The sequence below is a fragment of the Semicossyphus pulcher genome, unplaced genomic scaffold (genome assembly GCF_022749685.1).
Source record: "Semicossyphus pulcher isolate SPU_LCO1_2020_fin unplaced genomic scaffold, fSemPul1.0.p SCAF_9, whole genome shotgun sequence".
Classification (NCBI taxonomy): Eukaryota; Metazoa; Chordata; class Actinopteri; order Labriformes; family Labridae; genus Semicossyphus; species Semicossyphus pulcher.
In genome coordinates this window covers 16,899,425-16,922,168 of record NW_027211770.1, presented here as the reverse complement: position 1 = coordinate 16,922,168, position 22,744 = coordinate 16,899,425, and the positions used below count along the sequence as shown (strand labels likewise).

Below are 22,744 nucleotides of genomic sequence, written 5' to 3'. Positions count from 1 at the left end.
AATAACAACTCATGATGATGAAAAATACTTTATTGCATGCACAGTTGACACAGGTGGTCCATCCATGGTTCGCCATATCATGCAGACCAGCCAAATCAGTGCGTACAAAAAAACAAAACATGGAATCAAACAAAATAGAGCAAATAAATAATTCTGAAATAAATAAATATCCTCATCCAGAATTCAACATTTATATACACTATACACAGGATCAACTGTACATTGTTGATGATACAAAATAAGGTAAACACAGCTAAAGCATGTTCTCATAATGCTCAACGCGGTGTTAAAATCCATAATATACAAATTAAAATGTAATATGAAGCAAAACTCCATCTACAAACACTTTGCCTACTAGCAATGTCCTAACCTTAGGGTGAAAGTTGTCAAGCGGACCAATTAAAATAATAAATACGACATCTTCTTTGACTACACACTACACAATAATTCTACCTTTGTTTGTTCAGAAGGTGCTGCAGTACTTTATTTTGCTATTGCTCTTCACTAATAGGAACAGTTCAAACACACAAACACTTCTCCCCCTATGCAACATCTATTCCTACATTGACTGAGGATCACAGAGATCAGCTGTAGCTCAGCGATGGGGAAGTGTTTGCTTTGATTCGCGGATGTTATTGAAATGCAACATTTCTGCTAAAGCCGATATCTCCAAGCAAGTCAGACTTTAAATATATGGCTGATACCAAAACAGAGACGTGTCAGTGAGGGTCTGCTGCTTCGTTTAACTGATTGTCCACAGCTCGACTTACACCAATGCTTTTAAAGATACGAGCGATTAGCATTAATTTGACTTGGCTTTCCTGTGGGTTTTGGCACTTACATACATGAGATAACACCTCACACAGCGTTTCACACACACACCATAGAAGTACTGGATACTGTGTAGACTTTTCTTATTCCCTGCTCTCACAGAGTACACTGCACTTTATGGTTAAACAATAAAAAAAGCAAAGGAGACTTCTGCAATGTAAAAACAGACAATTAAAATAATATATGAAAATGGTAAAGATCATTTTGTGTCGTCTATATTCAGTCAGCAAGACATCCGCTTGTGGTGCAGACGCTGCACTGATTTATAAGTGAGTGTGTGTCTTACATCTGGGATGTAGGGAACATCTGGATTGTTGCAAACTCTGAGGAAACAGAAGTGTGTGTACAGTATTGGACTGAATTACTCTTTGGTTAAATCTGATGGAACCTTCTGCTGCCAAATCTACAGACACGCTCTGAAATTACAAAACGAACATGTTATAATCCCAGTGTCAATCCTGAGCCTCCGTGCTCAGCACCTGGCTTGTTTGTTTGCAGGAGAAGAGCTTCCTATCTAATAAAAATCTACTTAAACTCTTTTGCTCTGGCTGCTGATTCTCCACAAGGGGGAGCTGTTTATTAGAACAGCTCGAAACACCTAATAAGCTGCTGTCTGCCTCCTAAACTGTGTCTTTTGCGCTTTTCCTGTCTCTGTTGGTTTTTCCTGATCGAGCGGCTCCCTCCTGTGGTCGGCCTGGATCACGCAGCGTCCTATGATTGGCGACTTGTGTCCTGAGTTAAAGACGAGACAGCGATTGGTTGTTCCTTGGCGATCCGACAGTCTGGCTGACGCAGCGGGGAGTGCAGCGAGAGCTGCTCTCTAAGCACGAGGCTCCAGCCTGTGTGAGAGTTCAAACAGAGTCTGCTGATTGTCGATGATATGAAGGTAATCGATGTAGGCGCGCACTTCAGAGCTGCTCTTCTGCGTGATGCCATTTCCTGCAGGTAAAGGACTTGTTAAACTTTTAAGATAAGAGCAGCTGCCGGGACAACTCCTGTTTGTACATGAAAGACATCCTGTTTTTGATAAGGCCTTGTTCATGGAAACTATATTAAATACTATGAAAAGGCCTTTATAACCATCTTTTCTTTGGATTATAAAACAAGCTTGTGTACCACATCAGGCATTTTGAATTGATGAATCTAAGAGAACTGATTTGTCCACAGGTTGCTAATTTTTTTTGCAAAGTCTGATCTTTAACCCTTTTGTTAAAAATGCCTTTAAATCACAGAATTACAAAGAAACTTAAAACATTGCTCATCTTCCACCACAAACAAGGACTGTGTGATGTGAATACTGACCCATGTGATCTCTCTGACACTGTCGGATGAGTCTCACTGTGTCTGCTATCATGTGCTGGAAATACAATTGGACACAAGTTACATCAAACGTGACGTTTCACATTCAAAGTACGGCGTGTTGTCTTTGCAGGAGCAGAATATGAACTCACCAGCTTTTCAAAATTAACCAGGTTGTCATGAAACGTCTTGTTGCCTTCATGAATGAATGTAATATCTAAAGCAGATGAAAAAACAGAACATTTTTAGTATTCACCAACAGGTGTTGGAGGTAAAATATCTTGTTTGTTTCTGCCTGATAGAAATATCTTCCGCAGCGCTCTCCTCCTACAGTCACACTCCTCATGAGGAACTGAAGAGACAGAATAACGAGCGCACCTTTCAGCAGCAGAGGAAGAAAGGGGATCTTTGGCGCCTTCATCTTCTTGAAAGAGTCCCTGTAGGCCTTGTGGTTCAGCGACGGATCCTGTGAACACATTGTCAAAACCAATGAGTCCAATCCTCTGGGGAGGGGGGCTGTGTGTGCCTGTGCATGCATGCTTTGTTAGAGCTGAATTATGGCAGCATTAGAGACTAATGGCTTCTAAAACACCTGATGTTCAGAAATGAAAACATCCGTTTGTTTCGCCTCAGACACCCTGAAGCACAGGCTTTTGTTCACTACTACTGCGGATTAATATCACTGTTTTTCTCATTTTAAAACAGATATAGAGAGCTTACATCGAGCGGCGTGAATAACACTTACCGTCATCGTCTCCAGCTCGGAAAACAGCTTTTTGAACTTCCCTGGTATTTTCTGCAGAGGCAATAAAAGGAGTTTTTTTCACATTTCAGATACAAAGTTCGTACGGTTTAAAGGTGGCACAGAAGATTTCCTGTCTCTAAGAAAAAACAGAAACCTCCTTACCTCCCACGTCTGACTGAGGCGGCTCACAGCTGCAGCGTTAAGGCCCATTATTATGGCAAAGAAACAGTTGAGGTTCCTCTGAGCTTTACAGCTATAAAAGAATCAGAGCACACAATTCAGTGACTTACAAGGGTGCAGCTTAACGGCACAAAAAGCAAATGCAGTTTACTGATTATCCACCAGAGGGGGCAGCATCCCCATCAAAGCCTGAACATCTCGCCTGAAATGCTCTAATGATGTGCATCATCACAAACAATACATCTCTCAAACGCAGGAGGATGACAGTAAATCTACTCACTGGGCGGCGATCTTGATGAACTTCTTGATGAGTTGGACCCTCTTGCAGAGCATCGGGCACAGCAGCACCTCAGTCATCACCCACAGCTGGACTTCATTGAAGCGCTGCAGCAGCAGCTCCAACGCCACGGTGTGACCGCTGCTGCTGCTGTGGCGGCTGAAGGTGAAATAGACGAGCTCTTGCTGTGAAAGAACAACGTGTACTCATGAGGGGAGCAGAGCCGGGCACGTGCAGGGTTAACAGCAGCTTCTGATTGGTGTCTTTAAAAAGTGTTTAAACTCTCCAGGGACACGGGGAAGTTTAAAAGCAGCAAATGATGTGCGAGTATTAAAGATGTGGGACGAACCTCGTGCACCGAGTCGAAGATGGTCCAGTCGAAGTTGGTGAGAGCGACAGCCACGTCCCATGTGTTCAAACTGAGCATGCGAGCCGTCCTCTGCTGCAGCTCCGAGTTGTCTGTGAACGGGTTCTGAAGATGGAAAACCAAAGAAGAGACATCAAACAAAGACGGAGCAGGGCAGCTCCTTGCTCTAATTTTTCTGATGATATCACCACATGAAAGACAGATACGAACATGAGAGACTTTTTAATGCTGTTATCTAACTATTGCAGGTTTTGATCATTTGTACCGATGACAGATCTTTGAAGCTCTACTTTGCATATATATACACGCATACACTGAATTAAAGATTGTCTTATTTGTTGCTTCTACAAATATAAGTTGATGGTCACATTTCCTCACCAGGACTTCTCCCAGGTCCTTCCTGCACACGTGCAGCCTCCCGACCGGCCGTAAAGAATCAGAGAAGACTCTGTCGTGAGGCTGCAGGAGGAGCCGACCTGCAGAGAGAAAACATCACAAACAGCAGCATGTCGTTAAAAATCTGTCAGGCTGCGTGCAAGCAGCATTGGTAGCAAGAGATAAGCCCTCCACTGCGAGGTATCCAGTCACTACAGGCACTGATAACAGATACTGACTTTATATCAGTGGTTTGAAAATGCTTCTCTCTTTTAACTGTCACCGGGGAGATATGTGGGTCAGACCTGTGGAGAACTACCTCACATATTGTGTTCCATTATTATTCATCTACAATGGTGGGTCATTAGTGTTTAACAGAATATTAATTGGTATAAAAATACAGATCATTTGTGCTAGTTCTTTCTTTTACATCATTAAAGGTGCAGAGGACTAAAGATGCAACTTGTCACTGTCTTTTCAGCCTGCCACAACTGTGACTGCTTGTTGTCAGTCAGTGCTGCAGTGACTCTCTTGGTGGTTTGTACGTTCTGTAGCAGGTAAGTTATAATGATATTTACCTCCAGTGTAAGTGACAGCCACCAGCACCAGTTCACCCTGAGGGACGTCCAGCCGCTCTGCCGCTGCCTGCAGCAGCTCCTGGGCCAGAACGCCCGCATGAGCCTTCACGCTGAGGTACGAGTCCATGGTGATGTACACATGACACAGCACTGAAACACAGAGGACACACTGATCCAGTGATGTTCAACACTGCAGGTCCTGTTCTGCCCGTATCTAACTGTTGCCTCCAAGAGTCACAGTGCAACAGCAGTCCATATATGACTGCAATATATAACAAGAGACAAACAAGATGTGAGACATAATGACTGTCTTGATACTAGATTGCACCACCATAAGGCTAGCTTATAATGTGGGAATCACCTTAAAGATAAACATTATTTGCGAACATTTTCTAATAATAAGATTCGCTGTAATTTCCCCCGGGGCTTTTAGGGCCCAAGAGGGATCCGTTGTCCGCTTTGCTGTGAGAACTGGTGTTAAGTGTTTATGCCTGGGGGTAAACTAGAGGAAGGACAACCGACCAATCTGTTCAGCGGAGGGCAGAGTTTGTGCAACATTAGTTTCCAGACACAGACCAGTTTATCCAACCGTTCAGCGCACCTTTTAGGAGAGAGAAACCAATCAATTAAATCAGCTGCTGCCGTCTCTGGAACAACAGGAAGGAAATGCTATAACGGGGCTGCCTCCTGGTGACCTTGAGCAAAGCGTGTGACCTTAAAGGGCTCCAGTGTAACCAGTAAGTGATCAACTGTAGACAGCCGTGTAGTGTGGGATTACTGGGATAGACCGAGCCGACTGGATAGATCCGTCTTGGTGAAGGTAAAAGGTCAGCAGGGACATTTCTTTATTGAAAGAGTTCCAAAGGAAAGTTTTCAAAGTGACGACGGTCACCAGAGGTCGCCTGTATAATCTGGTTGAACCTGTCCTTTAAAAGAAGCAAAAACTGCTCCAAAAGGAATTCTTCGGTCACACCTAAGGAATGTGCATTTCCAAAGCCTCTCCGTCATTCCCTGGAAAGTTTCCCATTGTTCTCCTGTTCAGACTAAACGTCTCAGCAGCTCTTGGAAACAACGTCCGATGGGAGGAATGTGTGAAGAACGCCGTGTTTTACGACTTACCTTCCTTGCTCTCCCTCTGTGTGCCTCTGGACTGCAGCCCGTTCTCCTTCAGGCTCAATTGGTGGAAAAGCGCTTTGCTCTAAAAAAAAGGAGGGAAATCCCACAGTCATGTTTCTTGAGAGCGCATTCGGCATTTCGGGTGAACTGCAGAACAATTAGCAGGAAATGTGAGGACAATCGCTCTGACACTTAAACAAATGCGTCAAAGAGGGAGGTGAGCTCAGGTTGAGGGTCATTATGAGACAAAACGTTATGGGTGCACTCACCTTTCTTTGAGGGGAATATTCATCTGACGTGCTGAAAATAAAGGAAGAAATAAATCAGTAAAGCGTACCATAAAAAAAGAATAACTCCAGTGGCTACCAGTTTCTTTTAGGGGTAATTTTAAAGTTATTTTTCTTTTTTTTAATTAAGTTTTAAATGACCTCGCTTCTCCTTACATCAGAGATCTTCTCTCAATATAAGATCTCACTGCCTCTGAATATCAAAATGGCACGCTCTCGCCCTCTCTGTATTTTTCACAGATAGATAGATAAAGACTTTATTGTCAGACCAAGTCTGAAATTTTTCTTGCGTCACAGCAGCTCCATTTGCAACATAAAAGTGAAGGACAGGATACAAAATAACCAAACATTTGACAAAACAATTAAAAAACACAGAAGAAAATGTTTCTCAAGTGGTCAACAATCTTTGAGCTGATTTTCATTTGGTGGAGCAGTTCTGGACGGACACTTGTACCTTGTGGTGTTACAGTACTGTAGGAAGAATCTGTTTACTTGCCCCAAAAGATCTCAGTCAGCGAAGGAAATAAATTCTTTGTCTTGTCTTTTTGTCGACAAGTTCAATGTGGTCTTTCCAGGATGACAGACGGTCAATCATTACACATTACAAGTCTCTATAAGAAGAAACCTGCCTGATTTTTTCGTTATGAGAGTCAGATGGTGAACATTATACAATTTCCTCTGTTTTTTTTTTTGTATCTATCTCAAGAGCATTGCTGTCGCTCCACTCGAGCACTGCACACAATGTTGGTGCAGCCCGGGGTCGCCTGAGTGACTTAACTCACACAACTCTGAGGAGCACCAGGGTTTAAAAGGAAATAAAGGCCTCTTTTTAATTTGGCTTATCCCTGCTGTTTTGTCTTATTTAACTTTTAACTGATAATTATTTATTGATTTCTCACATTTGATTGTTTTCACTGTTAAAATTGTATCTATTGTTCATTTTTGTTCTAATTTTCCATCTGTTGTTTTTACGTGAAACACTTTGGGCCGGATGTTTGTATAAAAAGTGCTTTTTAAATAAGGTTAAGTTTAGAGTTGAGCTGTTTATTTGCCGAAGGGTGTAATTTTGTCTGTAATCAAGGTAAAGTGAACGTACATTTATCCTCCTGCGCTGCACTCAGTTCATTATTTAAGATAAGTGTCGAGGCCAGATTGGAGTGCTTTGTAGTCTTTCAGACCTTCCAACGTGATCCCCTCATTTAATCACCCTTTTCTCATCAGTTAGCCTGGCTAGCATGACGGATAGCCACCGTGTCCATTATCATCCCTCAGCTCTTACTGGGCTCTGCATCACAATAGGCGTGTTGGCACAAAGCCTGCCCTGAGGGATCCCCTCTCACAGGCCAGCAGCAGCAGCAGCAGCAGCAGCACTGCTCTAATGAAAAACTTGATTCCTTCTGTCATGTCACAACAGAGCGCGTGTGATCTGATTCACTCTCCTAGTCCTCAGAAAAACATTCAAAGTAACCGTGGATATCAATGAGAAGGCAAGTGGTTTGATTCCTTTCAGAAACGTATGACGCATGCTTTCTTCTGCACAAAGGCCAGATGGAAGTGGACGAGAGCAAAAGCACTAAACGACTCTTGATTCTATAAGAAATGACACCTCTCAGCTCTTCACTCGGCTGCAGATTGCCACAAAGCAGTCAACCTTGTCCTCCCGCCGGGTGAGCCTGATTGTGAAAAGCTCATAAATAGTAGAGTATGTCAGTTAGTAACACCCACACAGAGTCCGCTGCTTTAAAGGAGTGGGTGTTGTGGATATAAACATGAATAAAGCAGCCCAGATAAAGGCAGCAGAGTCAGGCTGAATGATCTGCTCTGGTTTCTAATGGGCGGCAGGTTGGAGAGTCCCCGGGGAGACGAGCCGATCGGAGGCTGTGGTTCGACGGAGGGGAAGGGGGACACGGGGTGTGGCCATGTGTCTGTTTACACTGTGATGTCAAAGAGTAATGTGATGCTTATCTTTATTAAACCAAGAAACGGTAGCTAGGCAACCGTTTCAATTTAACAAGAGCAAGACAGACCAATATTCAAGATGCATTCAAGGAACCTCTGTGAATGAATGTTATATATATGTTAAACGTACATCAATCATACTACTACACAGTAATTGATCTACCTGAATCACTTGTCCTAACATACATGTTTTAAAAAGCTGAGACTTTTTGTCCTTGTCCAATATTAAAGTTAATCCATAACTGATAACATTCCTCTATTTTAATCTTATTTATTATAATTTAAAAGCAAATAGTGATTTAAAGACAGATTATGTGTGTAGAGTTGGTTTAACCCTAAAGTAGGTTTGTCTGTTAATATTTGTCTTGGTAAAAGATACCGGTATGCAAACCCCTAAAGCTCGTGTCCACGTGAGTATACAGAAAACACACACACACATGTCTGTACATTATATGAATGTCTATATAGGTGTTATATGCATGATTTACATTCATTATTTGTGTGACCTGAGTACAACTGTTCATTAATGTTCAACTGTTTTGTATTGAGTTAAGGGCAGATGCAATATGCTGTTTTAATGCTTCAGCCAACACCTGTATTGTCATTGCCATTATCTCTTTTTGTCGTTGTTATTGTTCCTAGGTTGAATTATTAAACTCCAGAAGTCCAAACAGTAAACAAAGGTGTGGCACACTGTACTCTCTATCAGTGCAAGAGTTTCTAGTTTGGAATAATCAATAGGATTCACATGCAAAATGGATTTATTATTAGATATTTACAATATCTATGAAGGTTATTCTGTAATCGCTTATACTTATTAAGATAGTAGTGTTTATATTATGTCTGGAAAATAATTATTCAAACCGTAAGTGTTAGGAATGCATTGATTCTACTTTTTCCGACCCGTCATTATACCCCTCATTCCAGCCGATGCTGAGTCAGTATATCCGATACCAGTAGCTTCTTATTCCCAGATCGAATTTCTGTATACTATGTCTGTTTGCTCTGTGTACTACATCTGCATACCTGTGTGAAGCTTATTTGAACCATTTTTATATAAGGTAACGTGAGTCTAGGGATGGTTGCAGACTAAAAAAACAAATGGCAAGGAGCTGTAACAGACAGTTCTGGACACATGTGATCAGTGCAACTTTAGGTTACATAATAACTTTATTACTCAACAAGTCAGAAGCCATAATGATGTGCATCACTGTATTATATCTATGGATGTGCGATAATAGCCAGCAGGCCTCCAGTTAAGTGTTGGAGCATCGTTTTTTTCTCTTGCCAAGCAACAGAAATATCTGAAAACTTCTCATTAATTCCCAAAGTTCCTGTATTTCCTAATTTTTAGCTCATTTTAACATAAAGAGCTTCATGACCTTCATGTTTCCGTGAATAACAGCCAGAACACTGCGATTCCTCTTCAATCTCTGAATGGATTCATTGAGCGGCTGCATAAAGCCGTCGAGCAGAGAAGGAGCTCTTTATGTCTTCACAGCGAGCGTCTCTGCTTCTTTTAGACCTCAAACATTTAAAGTCATACTCGCACCAAACTTGATATCAATAAATACATCAGTTTTTATCAGTTGTACTGATCATTTAGACATGTTTGTAGTATCTGTGTGTACTAAGTTAAAGTGAGTTAATATGTGGTCACTCACTGTCTGCGATGCAGCTGGTACAGCTGCTGCAGCTCCCTCACGTCCTTCTCCAGCGCCGGGTGCTCGTAAAGATCATCCAACACGTAACGATACAAAGTCTGGAAGGAAATGTCAATTTTTATTTCTCACTTATCAAACCCACCTCCCGACCCGTTTCCACCCTTTTCCTGGTACATTACATTTCCTACCTTCATGAACAGTTTGACATGCTCGTCCTCCCTCAGGAAATCTCTGCAGAGCGACATCCACTGAGACACCAGGTGCAGGACTTTACGTTTCCTCTCCAGAGCCTCCTTCCTGTCCTCTTTCCCTCTGTATCGCTTGGAGCAATAGGTGGGAGTCGGTTAAGGCTTCAGCACAGACGGAGAGAGAGATCTATTTGCTGATATCACAAGTATACAAGGAAGCTTGAATGTGTGTGGGATGTTGATTTAAGGATGGGCGGCGAGACAGACGGAGGTGGAGCAGCTTTGAGTCAATAAAGCAGTCGTGTTTTTGCATATAACATCTCTGTCTGTCTGTCTGCAGCATTCACACAGGAGGGTTATTATGTGTGAGTTTATGTAATAACGTTCCTGCGTTTAAGGATATTGTCCCAGCAGAGCCTGGCATAAATCACTGGTTGACATGAACACTGGGTAGGTCAGCAGAAAGTCATCCAGGAGAGTATCTGCAAAGAGAAAACAGACAGAAAATGAACATTTTCAGCAAATAAAAACAAAGAAGTAGTTCAGCTATTACCAGTTCTGTGGCTCTATAATTAAAAAAGATTTCTTACTGAAGAGAGCAACTGAAAACAAGTTGAAAAACTGTGCAGACGTCATGTAATTCAAACATACTGCACCTCATTAGATTTGCAGTAAGTTACAGGATGCTGCAGGGCAGGTACAGCAGTGACCTTGACAACAGTATGATTAATGTCTGCTGCTCATACAGAGGGCCTGCACTTTTAATTGAAGAGACTTAATTTTTCTCCTTTTGTATCGTAATAACCAGAAGGTCGCACATTATTCAGTCTTCGGTTCAATTTCTCTCCAACAAGTTCAAACAAGCCTTTTCTTGTATATCTTCAGTCTCACGCATTGCAGGCTGTATCACCAAAGATCAGCCAATAGTGTTAACGTGCCGGTCGCCTCTCTGTGACCTCTGATGTCTTTGTTTTCGTTATGATTCACTAGAAAACAGAAAAGCCTCTCATATTGCTTAGCTATCATCCTAATGTGTTTGCAGCCGTTTCTGCCGGTGCATCCTTATGTGATTTCTTCTCAAGGTTACACACGAGGAAGTGTTTGTGTAAATGGATTAAATCGTAGCTGGTGAAATAGATCACCGGCTCACTCTGACACATCCCCGTTACATGAGGTGCACGAAGAGTCTACATCATCACAACACGGATTGTCGGCATGATGATTAGACATTTTTTAAATCCTCTTTCTCACAAAATCTCTTATTAAACTGTAAGCGAGTGTTTATATGACATAAAACAGGGTGTAAAGGTGCGTTTCAGATGTTGACATAAGCCGCTAAAATACATTTCTTAGGCAGACAGAAAAAGAGGACAGTAACTCTGAGACGTGATGCCCGGCCGCAAGCGAAAAGCTTTACAAATCCTATTAGGGCCAGCCTCCTCCCAGCTCGTCTGTAAGTGTGCCTCACACCCACAATTGTAAATTCTCCCCTTTAATTTCACACTGGCTTCCCCGGGCCTTTGTGTGCGTTCTGGTCCAAAGGATTCCCTGACATCATTATGTTAATCCTGAGCTGAGCAGCTGTGGGTGCATCACTCACTGTTTATGAGAGGTTACACATGTAGCTGCAATAAAAACACAGAAGCACACCTTAAAACAAAGCCAGAAAACATCTCACATCCATCCACCCACATGCCGTACTGTACCCCCTCCCCTACACATTCCCCATGTACCGCTCACTCACACTGCTGTGTGTTTGTGCTTTTCCTCTGAGCTGTCTAAACTGAAACACTTTCTCATCAGTAACAGCGTACATGCTTCTCCCCGGGCTGTACACTGTGCAAGTTTTTTGAAGTAGGAAAACAGAGTAAATATTTAATCGACGACCTAAAGTCATGTTCTCAAGTTTTTCACTGCAAAAAAAGCAGGGAATGTCCTGCAGAGCAAACTTATTGCAAACAATTTAGCAGAAGATACTGTATGTGTCTTTCACTGACCCAAAATAATATGCAATGTGCTGTAAAGAAAGTTTTTTGACCACATTTATTTAAGGTTTTCAGTTATCACCTGCCTCAGCGCTGATCTGATCTGATCTGATACTGATGAGTCATTAATCTGATAGCATCATTTATTAGCCCCCCAAAACAGACTTTTTCCCCTCCAAACCAGTCGCCTACACAGCAATAGTATATATAATGGCTGCCACAAGCAACTAAGACTAGTGAAGAAAAGATTTCAGGTCATTCTTATGTTACAATAGCCAATAACAACTGTGCTGTGCTAGCCTAAAGTGCAACGCTAGGCGGAGCTAGCAAAATGTCAGACCAGTGTTTTTCCACCAAACATTTAAGGTTCTGTCGTCTTTATATTTAAAGTTATGATCATTAAATCTTGTGAAAAGACAAAATAAAGTAGTTTCATGTTAGTTAAGAGAGAACATGAAACCCGCAGACACAGGAAGTCAGGAAGATCCGCAAGCTTAGCTATAGCTAACGTTAGCTGTAGCTAGCTGAGCTTGTTCAGGTTAGGATTTCTTCAGTGTACTCAGGCAGGTCATACAACGATAGCAATCATAACACAGGCATACAGGGCCAGTTATGTAGGTTACAGCTGTTAAAATAACAATAATAACAACAATAATATGAATGTTTTAAATCAATACTATTGGAGGGGTACTTTGTATCAACCAATATTCACGTCTAGGTATTGGAATCAATATCCGAACATGAAGAGAATGCAGGATGACTCCTGCTTACATCCACTCAAACCAAATCATATTCGGTTTTCTTTTCAGAGGAAATGCAGAATGGATAAATTGATCCAGTTTGTCAATCTATTGAGAAGCAATCATCCTGTCAATCAACCTGCCAATCCCTTTGGCATTCCAATAAGTACTCGTAAATGTGATCAATGCAACCTTTGAAAAGAGAATGTTAATGTGTCACTTATTGGCTCAGTAACCGACGAAAGCCAGCCTCTTAAAAACCTTAAATTATCACGACAGCCTCTTTTTAAAACACTTACATTTTATATGTGCTTCATTAAATTGAGGTTTTTCACTAAAACTCAAAACGCACTCCAGTAAAAGAGCTGGAACATCCTCCCAATGAAAACATTTTTCAGAGCCGGCAGCGTGCAGTATGAATCTGTGCAGAGCACGAATCAGTGGCTACATTCAGAGATTGGGCACATGAAAGAAGGCAACACTGAAACACTTGTGAATCCTCCCCACAATGCCCACAGAAGGAAACACTGGCATATCGGAGATCTCCACACACTTCAGACTGCTGCAGTGGTTCATGTCTTCCTTTCCCTCAAACACGCCCGTGGTGCTTCCAGAAAAGTGCCATCTCTTGCAGAAAGAAAGCTCCCCTGCATTCTTAATATTGTGTGTTAAGTATAGCAGGAAGCAAATGATGAGATAAAACCAGCTTTTCTAATGTGCTGTGCTGCATGTAAGTCATAAACCCAACATCAATAATCTGCTGCAATCATCCGTCATGTTGCTGCACAATCTCCGTCTGAGCCATCCTGGAGTGAGAGACCAAACACGGCAGCCTGGATGTTCAGATAAATCTCTTTTTGATGAAATCAAGGATCTCATGCTATCATGATTCTGCTGAGCTGAGCCTCCAAGGGCACACTAAGCAGCAGCTCCAGAGCATGTGGAGCTTCAGTATTCACACAGAGAGAGGGAAGGCCAGCAGGAGTCAGACTATTAAACATCACTCAGTGCAGATCAATGGCTGCTCAGGACTCAGGTCATCCCTTCTCCTCTTCGGGTCTGTGGCTCTTTGACCCTGGATATCGCTCAGCATCGTGCTCAGGTCTTCAGCTCCCTGTGGAGGTTAATTTCAATACACTAATGGTGACGGGGAACTAATGGTGAGTGATTCACAAACTACTAATTAAGCCCAGAGAATATGAGTGTAAAGGTAAAGCCAAATGAGTTTATAGGGAATGTATAGAATGGCTGGAGGGATGTCTTCATATTTTTTTTTACATCAATAATAAAACTCAATTCTAGCAATAAAATAAGCCCTTCCACATGAAACATATCCCCCTTTTGCATGTAAAATGCACCCTTTGCATCTGCAGCCAGTCTCCTGAGATGACATTTAGATCAATTTCATTCACTTCCTCATCAAAATGAGTAATGATCCCTGGTCTGGGGAAAGCCTGCCTCCATCCCGATGAGAGATCATCCATGACCACCTCTGTCTCCAAGGAAAAATTAGCATTTCCTCGTTTCCTTTTTCTCCCCTCAACAGTGTTATCTCCTGTATTCTTCCTCTGCGCGTCTAACTGTGCTTCTGCTCTCAATTATCATCTCCCATCGAACCATCCCTTCAGCTCAATCAGCTGAGTCTCCTCTGCCTTGGCAACAGTGTCACATTATCATGTACCTGCTGGGATGAGAGGAAATGTGTTGATTTGTCGTCGCTGGGAGGCTGGACGGCGTGTCATTCTTTCCGCTACGGCGTCGCTCAGAAGATCTGAGCAGCGTTTATCTGTGTCAAAGGCTTTTTAAATGAACAGGCTCAAACTTAGTGGCATTCTGGGAATGATATCACATGATTAGCTCGGTAACATTGCCCAGAGGGAGCTGCTGTCCCCGCTCCCATGCGAGAGGGAGAGGTGTAGGGAGGGGAGAGAGTAAAATGGAAAGTAAAGGGACTTATTTCTCTCTGTCTCTTTCTATATATCCTTTGCAAACACATATAAATATCAGAGGACCTGCTTAAGCACAAAAACTTAACATTGCTAAGTTATAAAGTTTTTTAGGAACCAAGAACGAGATCTCATTCACACACTGACAAAACACAGTAAGGACAAAGCAGACAGGAAAGGTGTTTCAGTGTGCATACTGACCTGACTCTCTGCCCTGTGTCGTCCCCTGCTCCTCCTCCAGGGTCAGGTCATTCAGCAGGTGCTCCAGGATCTTCTCGGGGGTCCCCGATACCACCACGTACCTGTCGGACACAACAGAGTCAGTGGACGAGTCCTCTTCTATAGAGGACAGAGAGCGGCTGCTGCTCCACTCCTCCTCTCCCTCCGTCCCCTCATCATCTATGTAACGAAAGTACGGGACGTCAAAGGTGGGCATGGTCAGCGGCTCTGCCCGGCTGGTGCTGTCACTGCTGCTCTCCTCGGAGCCCTCCTCGTCATCCTCGTCCTCCTCCTGCTCCACCAGAGCGGCATGCAGCATCCTGCCCTCCTCCTGCCGCAGGTCCGGAGGCTGCGGATGAGATCCCATCCTTTCGCGGAGTCCCTTTGCCTTCACGCGCCGGCAATGTTGCCGTTGTTATAGCTGCATGCCCTCTTCACCTATCCATCCGTCCACCTGCAGCTGCCACAGCTCCGAGTCTGTTGCTGTCAATGCCTCAAGCACACTGAGGAATCCCTGTTCTTTCACAGCTGAGAAAGCTTCTGAATGGGATGCAGCCTGCAGCCTCACAGTCCCATGCTGATCACTTCTATGTATTTAATGTTGTCATTTATGTGCAGGGAGTTGTGATGCAAGCATGCCTGAGTGAGTGTGTGATCCGGAGAGACGGAGAGCGAGAATGATGAGAGGGAGTGTGCTGACAGAGAGAGAGAGAGAGAGAGAGAGAATCTATGAGGGAGGGGGAGCGGACAGGCTTACCTCCCGTTCCTCGCCTCCGCTCTCCCCCCTCCCCTCGCCGATGCAGAGGGGGCTGGCTGCTGTGACGCCACTCTCTGGAGAACCAGCACGTCGTGGCCCCTCTCCCTCACACACACGCGGACTGCCTCGTCACTCTGTGGCTGGAGAGAGAAAGAAAAGAGATAGGGGACGGAGGGGGGGAGGGAGGGAGGGAGAGTGTTATCACCAAGGAGATTCCCCTGAATTCTCTCCCACTCACTCACACAAATCACCGCTGATTTCCATCATAATACTCTGTCCAAGCTGGCACTGTAAATGAAAGAGAATTTCCATATATCATTATTCAGCCCTTATCAGTGGAGCCCATTCAGGGATTAACATAAAAGGCTCACGCGAATTTTAATTACTGATTTCTGCGTGGAGCCTGTTAAATTATGGGTGGTGTCTAGAGAGTCTATTTTCATGCTGTCATTTTAGGGTTAAACTAGGTACAACAACAATGGTTCAGTGGTTCACAGTTAAGTTTAATTTAACTCTCATGGAAGGTCCTCGTCTTATCACCTCCATGAAAAAATCCCCCGCTTAATATCCCCCACTCTTTCACTTTCTCTTAGTCACACAATGTCACCCAAAATCCACGTTATCAATCAAAGCCTCACTGACAGACTGGAAAGTCCTCTATCGCCTCCTTACACCTTCACTAAGCCAACATAAAGTCTCTTAATGCCTCGGCTTTAACTGGTACACCAGTCGGAAACAGGGCTTTAACGGACAATTCTGTTATCTTTTAATCACTGTTTGTCACATCTTCAAAGCCATATATACACCAAAATATATACCAAATCCAAAATAAATGTTAATCTAAATGATTAATTGATTAGAAAAAGTGTTGTATTTTCAATTAAAAGAACGCAAGCCATTAAAACGAACAGGAATCTATGTTGGTTGTAGCAGATTAAATTACAATATCAAGCAAATATAATCAGGACTGAGAAGCACATTCGCCCCCTTTGGCTGCCACAAGAGGCTGGACTTATATGCTTTATATTCAGTTTTGTAGCTTAATGTTTACTGTAGTTTGAGGGATATAATTCTGCACATTATGGTCAGTCTGGAGATTCAATTATTTATCTAAATGTAACTTTCTTAACCCTTCATTTCAAGCAAAATGTCTTTTTGCAGCATCCCTGACATAAAAAGATAGCTGGGAGCTGCTTGACAATGGAGGGTCTGGATCAGAGATATTGGTCTTAATGAGGTCTTTACTGTATAGTGCACGCACACGCATCCTGCATCTTCTCCCCCCCTCCTCCACTCCCCCTGCTCCTCAGCCATCAGTCAATGCAACACAAGCCTCCGTGCATGCAATTAGCCGGGCAGACAGGCTGGAAGTGGTTGCAGTTTTTCCAGCACTAATTGCCTTTTGCAGAAAAGCATCCAGGACCTTCAGCTAAGCATGACTTCCTGGCACATTAACGCCCATCTGCAGTCTGTGGACACGCACACACAAACAGACATGCTGAAGTTACACAATACCGAGCACATGAATGCACCACGTCCATCATTTGGTGGGCCACATATTCAGCATTACTGTAAGATTACACAGTCTCACAGTCACAGCTATAAACAGCAGAGAGCTCCATTAATGGTAATGTTTTCTGGCAGATCCTTCAGTGCTGTGATTCATGACTCTAAATAAAGTTTTGAAATCGTTTAAAGTGACAACACATAAAAACACACACACACACACACACACACACACACAAACACAGGCATGCATAGATTAAAACTGCTTCCTGTGCTTCAGGGTGTGTCCTAGTTACAGACTGTGTCATCCTGTCACAGTACCTACAGTTTAATATAAGGTAGTATTAGTAGTATGACTTAAATGATTAAACTATTTGTATGCCCTTTTTTGTACGACTAAACAGACTTTTGTACGACTTTAGTGCTTATCATAAAACAACAATAAAAGAATGATGAGTAATATGTGAGGTAGGCAGGTAAAACTTAAAGATTTAATCTCAAACTTCTCAGTCTGTTCTATTTGGCGGCACCGCATGGCGATAAACGGTAATTGCAGGACGACACTTCCCAGGTTTGCTCCCTTTGTTACGGTTGTAACTCTTGATTTTTCTCACTGACGGTCTCTTTCATTTTTAGGTTCTTTTTCCTTCATCTGAGCGTCAAATTTGTTTCTTTTTCTTTGGATTTTCACTTATTTTTGAAGTTGTATATGTAGTCATCGATCTTTTCTTTGTTTGTTCAGCCATAGTAGATTACTGTTTACTCGCAACACTTGCAGAGACCGGAAACGCAGCCGCTTAGCGCCGCCTACCCTCTCTGGCAGACCAACCACTGCTGGCTGATGGAAAACGTGTCACTAACTGGGCGCTGCTTGTGATTTTTTCCCCAGAAAGTCACCACAGACACCCAGTCCATAATAATACTATATACTGCAAATGCAAAGGCTTTCATCAGTGGGCCAAAGGCTCAATCACCATTGTGTGATGGATAGTGACTTAACAGACATTTATCTAAATGAAAATCTTTGAGATTATATCTTTAAAACACATATCAACTATCAGTGATACAATTTTAAGAGACTAAAAAGCCTGTTTCTAAAAGTGTGTTTTTAAGATTTAAAAGATGAAACTGACTTTGCGAGCTTAATTTCCTCTGGCAGGCTGTTCTCCCCAAATGAGGGAAAGCAAAGAACTGGAAAATTCCCAGGAAGAGAAGCTTCGCTGATAAGCTTCCTGATTCTCTGGAAAAAGAAACTGGTGGTTCTATCTATGTCAAGACGTGACGTACACTGTGAGCTCTTTTATTTATAAACTTATAATGTTTTTTTCTCATGAATTCTGACAGCAAAGCAGGGTGAATTCTGACTATAATTAACCGAGTGTCTCAGTGTACCGCTACCGGGTCAAACAGCAAACAAACCTTTCCTCACAATGAATTATTGATCCAGCCTCGGCTGCAGCTGCAGGCCTGTCTTCAGTGTGCTCTGGGCTTTGTGGTTATCAGCGTCCCAGTGCAAAAACACAATCAGGCTAAAGCGTGGATGCTTGTAATGATACAGAGAGCCAGGGCCGCACACTTTCTATACTAGCTTGGAGGTGACCTCCACTCACAGCTACCTCTTAAGCCCTCCCAATTTGGACACTGTCAGTCAGTGAAGAGTACACACTAAATTTCAGGCTTCTGCATAAAGTCATGTCTCGCTAAATGTTTTACTGTCTCTTTCAGAAGCATTCCCCTGCCTGTGTCTCTGTTCTGCTACAGCAGGTCAGGCACGCATGGTATGAAACACTTACAGAGACCTGGAAGGTGTCAGTCCTGACAGGGTGCTGATTTGGTTTGAAATGCTCTCAAGGAAAAGTTTGGATCACTCAGAATGGAAAGAAGAAGAGGCATCAGTGTTGTTTTCAAAGAACCCTTTGATGCAGACACACTTCATTATCTCTGACTGTAATTAGCTCCAGTTTCCGATCAAGCTCTGAAAATATACAGTAAACAAGAGTACGTGCATGTTATGGAAAATATCCTGCTTCTCATGCTTCATGTGTTGGCGGAGAACAGCAGCTCTGTATTCTGATCAGACATGCAGAATAAAGGGAAATAAAGTTGATGAAATATTGTTACATAAGGTGTAAGAACGTGTCACACAAAACCTATGATCATGCACGAATCCCTAACACTCCTGAATAATTAAAACAGCATAGAAGTAAAAGGACAAATGGTTTCCAAACACAAAACTGAAAGCTGTTACTTTTAACCCTGATGGTTTTTAACAGCTGAATGAATTATGAATGCCTCTAAACTACCAAAGGAAAAGACCTAGAAACATGGATTCAAACGCAGGAGATTGCATAACAGTCATGATCTCCCTGCACCAGAATCTCTAACATATTTTCACATGAGCGTCAGGCTGACTGTATATTAAGTATCCCTGTTTCTACCAGCTGGGATTTGACTGATAAGCTCTTTCATGTCCGGGCTTAGACATTTACAGGAGTCACATGTGATACAGTATGTGCATTGTAGCATCATTGGATTACTTTAAAACCATTCTATAATCTAGACACACTCCTACATAATCTCACATAATCTTAACATTTCTAGATAATGTCAAGTATTATGTATAAGGTCGGCATATCAGGCCATTACCGCTGGGATTACATATATCATATACACGCCTTATCATACTCGTGCCTTTAGTGGACTCTTATATTTTTAAATCCACAATACAACTTGGAACACTGCATGTTTTTAACACAACAAAGGTTATTATGATTGTTGTATTATGCAGCACTAACATTTGATCATACACAGATTGGTGGTTGTTTGTTGCACACAAAAGGTCATTTTGTTGAATAGTAACTCTGATAAGGAGATCTCGCCCTGTGTTTGCAGAAAAGGTCAGAAACCTGATGCACTGGAATCCACCCTAAAACCACACAATGTGTTGGCACGGCGGTCTGACAACTTGCGTCAACTTTTCCTGCCATTGTTGTTCAGCTCAGCACGCAGATACAGCTGGCAGGAAGGGAGAAGCAGAGCCCACCATGAGGTCAGCCAATCAGACGTGTCCTACACAGCCGAGAAGCTGATGATGTCATGTGTTTAAAAAAGTGTGCAGGTTGAACTGAACGTATAGTACATGCAGTTAGGGCTTCAATTACGATTCGGTAATAATGCAGGAGGGAATCAAGGCTGGCCCATGTTTACTGATCTTGTGTCTTTATTCAGACTTTTCTGGAAAGACTTTGCAACAATTATATCAAAACCCCGGGGGTTTAATAACATTCACATCCCTCTATTTTGGGCTTATCCCTGATGGGCTAAGTAAAGACGGCACCTACCTCCTACAGATCTTTCTGGAATCAAGGAAAAAGAGTTTTCGAGTGTTTACGAAGCCGTTCTTTCATAACTGCTCCTTCTTTCATGTGAGATATGTTAAATAACTATTAAAAATAGTTTTGAGTAATCACGCCATAATTTTGTATTGTATTTTTCTTTATTTTAATTGAATTACTTCTTATTTAATATTCAATATTATGCCTGTGTTTTACCTGTATGTTGAACTTCACTGTGACTCACTCTAAATAAACTGATGTTGAATCTAAAGGATACAGTACGTTCATAACATAATTTGTATGCATATGAACCCGCTCTACACTACAGTATACTATTAAGGAACCATCTATACATCAATCTAAATCTTACAGCCTGCAGCCTGTTATGTTAGATCTAACTGAAGAAAGCTTATTGTTGACAGAACCGTAATGACAACATTCATCTTCAGAGAAAGCAGAGACGATACATAATGCGAGGTGGCCAATAAAAATAAGGAACAATTTACATGGGTTTGATGGATGGAGCACTGTAGGCAGTGCGAGACATGATTCTTAAACACGAGAGTTGCAAAAACCTTAGCGTTATATAATCACGCAGTACAGCCCAGAGTAAAGCAAACTGTGTCTACTCTAACTGAATGGACAAGGATGCATTATGCTGAATGGGTAGGGGTCATAATGACATGAAGAGGACTATCTGATAAGCAGCTTGACTGACAAGGCCATAGATAGCTGTTCAGTAAAGTGTGCTGCATTTAACACAACATTCATTATCAGTGTCTGAAGAAGAGCTGTAGAAATATTATAAAAATTCATGTTCTGACTGCAGCTGTGTTGTTGTTGTGTATCTCACCTCGCTCGTCCTCTCCGGGCCCTTGCTCTGGTTCTGCAGGAAGCGGCAGCCATCCTTGGCCAGTCTCTGGACCATCTCCAGTCTGGACAGGTCCTCCTTGTCATGCAGGATGCACATGCTCCCCTGCTGCAGCGCAGGGGACACAGAGAACATGTACCTCAGGCCACAGTCCCACGACATCTCCGGATCACCAACAACAGCAGGGCTCCTGCCTGTGAGCTCACACTACTCTTAAAAAAAGTGTGAGAGAAGGTGAGCAGCTACAAAAAAGGGTGTTAAGTATTGAGTGTGTGTCTCTGTGTGTGCTGTTCAGGTGAGTTATAGTGTCCTCTGTCACTGCAGCTAAAGTAAGTCCCAGTCGCTGTGCGCTTTGGTCAGCTCTGTAGCAGAGAGGTACACGCAGAAAAGTCTTCCTCAGTTTGACTCCAGGTATCCCTCTGCGCTTGGCTTTACTGAGAGTGAATGACAGATTCCCTCTCTCCGTGCGTCCCTCGCCTTTCATCGCTGGGGAGGGGAGAGAGTTAGGAACACGGTGTGTTCAGGAAACATCTGGTGAGCCAGACAGACCCAAAAAAGGAAGTTTCAAAATCTCCCGAAAGCAGGAGAAGGTCTACATTCAGGACTGGGCAGGGTGCATTACACTGGAAGGTCAAACACTTGTCAGGGTGGAGATGTATTATGTGTGTATGTGCAGGTTTAAGGTCATTCTGGCACAAGCAATAAAACAATATCTAACTGTTCTGTTTTCAGTCAGAATGAATACAATAGGCTAAGTGAATGTAGCCTACATGCAGCTCCTTGAGTCAAAGCATACAGAACTGTTATAAATAAATTATTATACACATATCTGTCAAATAATTATAAGACAGAGAGAGATAAGAGGGACCTGTTAATGCAGGTGTAATTGTGTAGCTTTTTGTGAAAGAGTAGATCTATATTTACACCTTTGTTTGAAAGAACAAGCTGAATGAACACAGCTGACAAGAGCCTTTTAGAACAGGTAGTATTGGAACTTTAAGTTGATTAATAAATTTGTCTTTGGACTGTTAATTAATCAAAAACAATTTTGTTATCTGATAACTAATGTTAAATGAATATCTTTGGCTTTTTGACTGTTGGTCAGACGAAACAATAAATCTGAAGGCATCAATTTGTGATTTTATGATTCAATTTTTTTCTTTCTACTTTTTCTGATATTTGATGGTGTAAATTTGATGATGTAAACTCTATATTTAGGACTCAATCTATTGACTAATCTGTATGAGGGGTATGCATTTTCCAAATTATCATTCAATCATTAGGTCTCTGAAATATCTGGACATGATGGACAAGATTCATCATAGTTACCAAAGCCACGGCGATGATATGAACTGCTAATTCTTTAAAACTAACTGTTCAAAACCTAAAGATGTGATCACATTCGACACAAAAACACTAAAACTTCACATAGAAAAAGCTGGAATCAATGTCTGTTTAACGCTTTTGCATGAAAAATAATCAATTATCAAAATAGACGCTCAACTAAGTGATTATTGAT

The 22,744-nt window shown here is 42.3% G+C and overlaps 1 protein-coding gene across 2 annotated transcripts; it reads right to left on the bottom strand.

The window, feature by feature from the left end:
- Window positions 1-12: 12 nt before the first annotated feature.
- On the bottom strand, window positions 13-21,612 carry LOC138583583 (rap guanine nucleotide exchange factor 5-like). Of its 2 annotated transcripts, none has more exons than XM_069655468.1 (18): window positions 21,208-21,612; window positions 15,514-15,653; window positions 14,739-14,839; window positions 10,270-10,348; window positions 9,867-10,011; window positions 9,679-9,776; window positions 6,038-6,068; window positions 5,772-5,850; window positions 4,653-4,802; window positions 4,078-4,175; window positions 3,682-3,804; window positions 3,336-3,517; window positions 3,038-3,128; window positions 2,876-2,926; window positions 2,509-2,596; window positions 2,283-2,347; window positions 2,134-2,188; window positions 13-1,770 (listed from the first exon to the last, which is right to left on the bottom strand). In XM_069655468.1, the coding sequence occupies exons 1-18, from the start codon at window positions 21,385-21,387 to the stop codon at window positions 1,652-1,654; spliced, it is 1,875 nt and encodes a 624-aa protein (XP_069511569.1). In that variant the 5' UTR covers window positions 21,388-21,612; the 3' UTR covers window positions 13-1,651. The 2 variants fall into 2 exon arrangements, with proteins under 2 accessions (XP_069511569.1, XP_069511570.1); XM_069655469.1 differs by having other exon boundaries at window positions 14,739-14,871; window positions 15,528-15,653.
- Between the last annotated feature and the right edge of the window lie 1,132 nt (window positions 21,613-22,744).